At 44.5% G+C, this 8050-nt stretch overlaps 1 protein-coding gene across 6 annotated transcripts in view; it reads right to left on the reverse strand.

Moving 5' to 3' along the window:
• The window catches only part of PPP1CB (protein phosphatase 1 catalytic subunit beta), a 51914-nt gene extending 44981 nt beyond the window's left edge, over nucleotides 1–6933 (reverse strand). Inside the window, exons 1-2 of one of the 6 annotated variants that reach the window (XM_015433838.4) lie at nucleotides 6893–6933; nucleotides 6500–6638 (exon numbers count right to left, since the gene is read on the reverse strand). In XM_015433838.4, coding sequence (XP_015289324.1) covers nucleotides 6500–6551 — 52 coding nt within the window. In that variant the 5' untranslated portion in view covers nucleotides 6552–6638; nucleotides 6893–6933. The other 5 variants (XM_005576233.5, XM_065527246.2, XM_065527245.2 and 2 more) reach the window with 5 other exon arrangements.
• Nucleotides 6934–8050: the final 1117 nt, after the last annotated feature.

Raw genomic sequence — 8050 nt, forward strand, 5'->3', positions numbered from 1 at the left:
CAAGATTCCAGAATAACCTTTCAGAAATATATAACAGAATTTTAGTCAGTATTTCTAAACAGCTTAACATTCCTTCATACCTGTATTATTTTACCTCTGTTAGAAATGTTTGAAAATGGGGCTGGGTGCCTGTAATCCCAGAACTTTGGGAGGCCAAGGTGGGAGGACTGCTTGGGCCCAGGAGTTTGAGACCAGCCTGGGCAACAAAGTGAGATTCTGTGTCTACCAATTTTTTTAAATTAGTGGTGCATGCCTGTGGTCCCAGCTACTTGTGAGGCTGAGGTAGAAGGATCACTTGAGCCCAGAAGGTTGAGGCTGCAGGTGAGCCGTGTTCATGCCACTGCACTCCAACCTGGTGACAGAGCCAGATCCTGCCACCAAAAAAAAACAAAATAAATAAAAAATGCATGGCATTGGAATGTATACTCTTTTAAAAGTAATAAACCTGGAGAGTAAGAAAGAAAAAGACCTACTAGATGCAACTATCTTCCCCATTAATCCTGAATCTTAATATAGTTCTGTCTCTAGACTCAATTTAAATAATGTATAAATTCCAACGAATTTTCATCTTGGATTTAGATATTGACCAGAAAAGCTCCAGGTCTGCCTTCAGATAGCAAAATAAAAACACCCTTGGGCTACTTCTTCAAACTGTCAGTTTCCCTTACTAGCTGAACTAATTCAGAGAAAACAAACACCTAATCTCTGAATCAGTTAAAAAATAAACCACGACCTTTATGTCTCCTCGAGTATCTCATCCAGAAGAATCAACGAGATAAAATATTCCTCGGGTGATCTCCCCCACTCCCCAACGTGCTCTTTTTTTCTAACAAGTCTAGCTGTACATCCACACACAACACTTTCCCTACAGAAGTGGAGGTTGTCAGGAACAACTGACACTTCTTTCAAACTGCCTAACCTTTAGAGTGCTGGTCGGAATTAAACAATTTAATCAGTAAAGTGGCCTTAAACAATCTGGCAGTTCCTCAAAAAGTTAAACACAGGGTTACCATATGACCTAGAAATTTCACTCCCAGCTATATACCCAAGTGAACTGAAAGTATATGCCCACAAAAAAAACTTATACACAAATGTTGACAGCAGCACTACAAGTATTCACGACAGCCAAAAGAAAACAAAATGTCCATCAACTGATGAATGAATTAAAAATATGATATATACATACAATGGAATATTATTCAGTCATAAAAAAATAAATTACTGATACATACTACAACAAAGATGAATGCTAAAAACATTAAAAGCAACCAGTCACAAAAGACAACATATTGTATGATTTCATTTGTATGAAACATCCAGAATAGGCAAACCTAAGAGACAAAAAAAGTAGATTAGTGGGAGCCAGGAGGGAATGGAGAGAAATGGGAAGTGTCTGCTACTGGAAACAGGGTTTTTTTGGGGGGTATTTGCGTATGAAAATGTTATAAAGTTCACTGTGGTGATGGCTGCACAACTCTGTAGTATACTAAAAATCGTATACTGTAAATAGGCAAACTGTATGGTATGTGAATTATATCTGGATAAAGCTGTCATCTTAAAACAGAGGGCTTTAATATGCTTTCATTAATCTATTTCACTTTTCGGCCAGGTGCGGTGGCTCACGCCTGTAATCCCAGCACTTTGGGAGGCCGAGGCAGACAGATCACGAGGTCAGGAGATCGAGACCATTCTGGCTAACACCGTGAAACCCCATCTCTACTAAAAATACAAAAAATTAACCGGGCGTGGTGGCAGGCGCCTGTAGTCCCAGCTACTAGGGAGGCTGAGGCAGGAGAATGGCCTGAATCCGGGAGGCGGAGCTTGCAGTGAGCCGAGATCGTGCCACTGCACTCCAGCCTGGGCGACAAAGTGAGACTCTGTTTAAAAAAAAAAAAAAATCTATTTCACTTTTCAAATCCATTCATTTATTTTTTTTAGCCTTCAAAAGGACACTAAAAGCTGGGTGCAGCAGCTCGCACCTGTAATCCCAACACTTCGGGAAGCCAAGGCTGGAGGATTGCTTGAGCACAGGGGTTCAAGACCAGACTGGGCAAGCAACATAGGGAGATGCCATCTCTACCAAAATAAAAAAAATTAGCCAGGCGAGGTGTCATGTGCCTGTGGTCCCACCCACTAAGGAGGTTGAGGCAGGAGGACTGATTGAGACCAGAAAGTAGAGGCCGCAGTGAGTCATGATCAAGCCACTGCACTCCAGCCTGTCTTGAAAAGGAAAAGTTAAAAGTGTAGCCTGTCAGCCTAACTAAATCTTAAGAGTACTATACATGTTTCACAAGAAAGAAAAGACACTAAAAGATCACAAGCAGTGTCACAAATTCAGACATCTGACAGGTCAAAGTTAAATGAAAAATGAATTTAAAAAACAAAACAGGTACACACATATCCCAAGATTTTCATAAAACTGTTAAGTGGGCCAAAAATGTAACACAATCACATTTTGCTATGGAACTTTACACAGTGCTAATATTCTACAACTCATATTGTAATAGTCAAGTTCGGCTTCGTGGTAATATGTTAAAAAACACTTTAAGAAAAACTTTTCTATCACACAGCAAATCGCTTTTGGGTATTTCTGAAGACAATTCAATGACAAGGGAAAATGTTCATGATGTAACACTACATGAAAAATTAACTCATAAAGCTATGTAAGAAATATTCTAATGACGTAAAGCACATGAATTTTACAAAGTACACTTTAAACAAAAACATATCAAAATTTCAACAAGTTAGCTCTTGATTGTGGAATTACAGGGGACTTCTTGAAAGAATGCTGCCCTTTCATAATCAGAAAAAAGCAAATTCTAAACAGTTTCATATTATAACATATATGATACATAATAGACATACTATATGAACTAGCACATTCCAGTTTTTAAATACCTGGATCAAGACTGTGGTTGGGAACAGAGCTGGCACTATCTTATTCACCCAGCAGCAGTTTTCCATACTAACTTCCTCCCAAATGCATTAGATTCTACTCATTTCACTTCACTTCCTCCAAAACAAACTTAGCACTTATAGTTTGAACGAAGTTCCCCCAGGTGATTCTGCTATACTCTCATTTCCCACCCCGCTTTGAGAACCACTCATCTAAGAAAGAAGCTTTTACGGGATTTTCCAGAATAGTCTACAAACTAGCTTCAATTTAAATGATCAAAACACTATGATAAGCCACAAGAATGTGGCCAACAGGGTCACTACAGGGGATAAAGTAGAAGTCTTTGGTTTTTAGTTCCAAGCAAAACTTAATCCAAGAAAACATACTGAAAGAATATGCACCATCCAAATAATAAAATCAGTATTTGTTTTCCATTAAATGGCATGTATGTATTAAAATGACCTAAAGGACTCTTTGAAAATATCATATCAAGGTCGGGCATGGTAGCACACTCCTGTAATCCCAGCACTTTGCGAGGCCGAGGCGGGTGGATCACTTGAGGACGGAAGTTCGACACCAGCCAGGCTAGCACGGTGAAACTCTACTAAAAATACAAACTTAGCCGCAGTGTGGTGGCACGCGATTGTAGTCCCAGTTACTGGGGAGGCTGAGGCAGAAGAATCGCTTGGACCTGGGGGGGTGGAGGTTGCAGTGAGCTGAGATCACCCCACCGCACTCCAGCCTGGCTGACAAGAGCAAAACTCTGTCTCAAAAAAAAAAAAAAAAAAACCGTATCAATAATACGTCCACCTAAAAAAGAAAAACAAAAAGCAACTCATAAAATGTAGTCACCAGAAGTGTGTACAACTGATCGGCGATATTATATAGTAAAAAAGAAAAAACAATCAGGAATATGTTGTGGGGCTACAATCAGCATTTTAAAATGAGATCAGATCCTGCTGAATGTTCTTCCCAATGCAGAGAAATTCTTGCCAAATTTTTACTTACACGTTCATGTGACACTAAAAACACTAACCACAGTTACTCTTGCTAGGCAGCTTTATGAAATATCATGAACTAGAATGTAATATCATTGAAAATCCAGGTGGACAAAATTTTCTTTGAAGATTAAAAATAATTATTTACTAGAAAATTCAAGTCTGCTCTGGACAAGTCTTTCCATAGGCCTCGATTTGGGAAGGAGGTGAAAAACCCAGAATATTTAAGAATCCCTGGGTAGCACTGTCAAACTAAATATGCTTCTGTAGGATGAAGAAGTACTGAAATCTACTGATAGAATGTGTGCTGAACACAGGACAGAGAGAAGGCTGAAAAAGCCTGAAAGCCACTTGTTTAGACTCGGAGCTCCTTGAGTGAAGAGACTGTGTCTTGTTTTAGGATTGCTGGTGCCTGGCAAGGAGGAGGTCAACATGTTAACGCTTGCTAAATTGAGAGAAATGTGTCTGGACTACAATTCTTACCCCCGCCCCCCAAAAAGGAAAAAAGATTGTACAAAACCAAATACTTAATTTGAATTCACAAAAACAAATTGAATCACTTAGACTATTTTTCCCCCAATGTCTTTTCCAGTAACCTTGCACAACCCACTCGTGAAGTTTAAGTACCTGTAATCATAAAAAGGTGCATCTAATTTAAAAGGATACAAACATTTTAAAACATAAATCTGTTTTATGCCTATAAAATAGATGGAAAATGAAATAAAATATAAAGTTGAGATACAAACATATTTTTAAAATATTTAAATTTACAAGCAAAGTTTAAAATATATAAAATTGGGTCCGGCGCGATGGCTCACGCCGGTAATCCCAGCACTTTGGGAGGCTGAGGCGGGTGGATCACGAGGTCAAGAGTTCAAGACCAGCCTGGCCAAGATGGTGAAACCTCCGTCTCTACAAAAATACAAAAAAAAAATTAGCCGGGCATGATGGCGGAGTGCCTGTAATCCCAGCTACTCGGGAGGCTGAGGCGGAAGAATCGCTCAAACCCGGGAGGCGGAGGTTGCAGTGAGCCGAGACCGTGCCATTGCACTCCAGCCTGGGAGACACAGTGAGACTCCGTGGGGGGAGGGGGGGGGAGAGTAGGCCTCTACTTTCCCAAATGTAAACAAGACATATACATTTTTAAATTAACTGTATTTCTCTCATAGAACAGTTACAAAATACAATTTTTCTTCAAAGCAAATTTCTCAAATACCCAGCAAGACGTTCACATCTGAAACAAAGTCTTAGGTAGTGAACACTGACTGCAGGCACCAGGGGGCCTCCCAGGAATAACTTGATAGTAAAGGAAAAGGTAAATAAGAGTTCCTGGTAAAACTTTTGCTTCCTATTCAGTCTTAAGACTGCTGGATGGCTTTCACTTCTGGAGCAAATATACAGTATTTAGTTACAGAACGGCTACACACAGAACTTGGGTTTTAGATACCGACACATTCGTTGAAAAAAACGAGTTACCCCTCCCCCATTAAAATATTCTTTGATGATTTTCCAAATATAAGTACATGTTGCTTTACTGTAGCAAACAATTATCTTAAGGTAATTTGAAAGCAAACAGTACATATGCAATCCTTCGATGGCGGCTAACAAAGAGGCCTCTAAATTGTTTAAAAGGGATTAATGGCTTTTCTACACACTCACAAAACAATTAGTGATGACGAACATTTTAGGGTAGAAGGACTGTTTGGCATTTAACTTTGAATAATATCCTGCAATGAATCAATACATTTAACTCCTGGCTTTCCCCCCCCTTGCCTTCCCACCAACATAAAACTATTCGATAAGAACACCAGGGCCCGGAAAGTTCAAATGCTGCGTAGACTTGCAAATACCTTTCGAACACAAGACAGGCTTTAAAAATAGATCTTCACTAAGTTGTGCAGAAATTAAGCTCTGCTCAAATCAAACGCAAAAGCCAACATCTACATACATCACATTTCTTACGTGCATCTTCAACCTGATCAAATATTTTGTCTTACAATTTTTTTAGGCCGAATAACAAATGGTAGATAAATTCCCGCTAATTTTATCCTCTCTAAGAAGAATCCATTCTATGGCATCGTGTAAAAATGCAGAGCAGACGAAGCATTCCTGTTACGGACAGGTTTTTATATATATACATAAAATTCACTCGCGGAACGACAATCGGAGGCAGCCAAGGGCAATGCACAAAGAGAGAAGAAACACTGATTCCACGGACACACAAAGCCCGGTGGCAGGCATCCTCTCCCCCTCCTCGGAGGAGTCACCGGAGGCGAGCACGACGGCGCGCGGAGCCCGGCGGCCTTTCCGAAAGGCTGTCTCCCGCAGACCCGCTCCGCACAGCTGCCGGCCGGCGGGCCTGGCCACCAAGGGTCCGCGGGGACGGCCCCCTCTCCCCCGATTTCCCCTGACCGCGCTCCCGGAGGCCGCTCCCCGGCGCCCAGCAGCCTCCTCGCCCCCTCCTCGGCTGGTCTGCCGCGCCGCGCTCCCAGAGACAGCCTCGGGGCGGGAAAGAGGTCCCCTCGCGTTTCGGCGGCGGAGGTGGACGCAGGGGTCGGCGGCGGCGCCCGACCTCCCTCCGTCCCACGGCCCGGCGCGCACTCACCCTCCAGCAGCCGGGTGATGAGGCTGTCCACGTTCAGCTCCCCGTCCGCCATCTTGTCGGCACAGACTCTCCTTCCCAGCAGCGGGAACAAGGGCTTCTCGGCGGCGGAGGCTGCGGCGACGGCTCGGCGTTCTCTCACCTACAAGTCACGCGGCGTTTCGACCCCGGCTCCAACTCCCCCTTTTCCCGGGCCCTCCCCCCACCCCCTCCCCGCTGGGTAGCGAGAGCGCGCGCACACTCGGAGGCACCCACGGAAAATAAATAAATAAACAAGAGGGGCCCCCACAAACAGGGCCGCGTCAGACCAAGGCCGCCACCTCCTCGTCCTCGGCACCGCCCAGCTCCGCAAAGCTCACCAGCGCCGCCGACGGCCCCACCCGCAGCGCCACTCACTCCGCACGTCCCTTGCGCGCCACCGCGTCACGCAGCTCTCCGCGCAGGCGCCCGGCGCGCTCCCCGCCGAGGTTCCCCTCGACGCCTGGGCCTCCGCGCAGCCGCACTGGAGCGGCTTCTGCCGCCGCCGTCTTCGCGCAGGTGCGTCGCCCTCTCTCTCTACGTCCACGGCGCCGAGTTTCGCCGCCGCGGCGCAGGCGCCAAGGAGGTGCCCGGCTTTGCCGCTCGGAGGAAGCCCCGGTTACGCAGAGCGGGCTGGGGCAGGGCTCACCTTCCTCCTCCTCTGCTTCACTGGCGCTTTCCAGACGTGGTGGTTGCACCCTTTTGGCCTCGCTTTCCTTTTCATGGCTTCATACCTTAGATCTGCAAGCAGTTCCTCGTGTTTCTTCCTAGCCGGGAAACGCGAACTGCAGCGTTTGGAACCCGGGTTTGCGCTTGTGAAAAGCAAGAAGGGGTTAACTCTGCTGGAGTTCGACATTGCAAATAAAGGTCTTTACCCCCAGTGGTTCTACAAAATTAGTTCCGCAGGGATTCTGTTTGAAAGAAGAGTTAAAGTGGGCCCTGTAGGAGTCAGCAATAATACAATTTTACATGGGTGCATATGGCTGCCTGTGTTTAGCGCTTTCACACATCTTGTATCTCCATCCACGCCGTGGGTATCTTTTTTTCCACAGTGTGTTTCTGTTGCTGCTTCCAGTATATTGCTTAATCATCCTACCTGGTAATTATTTATGCATTTTTCTCCCACTCTCGACTCAGCTCCTAGGGGATAAAAACACACTAACTTATCTTTGTGCCCACAGCACCCACCAAATATTTCCATCACGTAATACTGCTTCTAGAAAGGCAGGAGGAGAGGCAGTCACGCTAAGGATCTAGGCAAGCCAGATCTTTTGTCCTGTTTTAGGAGGTGGCCAACCCTTACTTATTCCACAGGTGTTTTTCCAGAAACTCAGATCTGATATTGCCCCAAGTCCAAGGCAGTACTTCCCCCACTCACATATCACTAATAGTAGCTAACATTTGTTCATATCCCTGTTATGTGCTGTGCCACTGTTTTAAATGTTACACCCGCGTTACCTCATTTAATCCTTATAACAGCCCTGTGAGGTAGGTACTATTATTATCTCTGCTTTGTAGATGGGATTTACCGAGGCA

Source organism: Macaca fascicularis, chromosome 13 (genome assembly GCF_037993035.2).
Source record: "Macaca fascicularis isolate 582-1 chromosome 13, T2T-MFA8v1.1".
Lineage (NCBI taxonomy): Eukaryota > Metazoa > Chordata > Mammalia > Primates > Cercopithecidae > Macaca > Macaca fascicularis.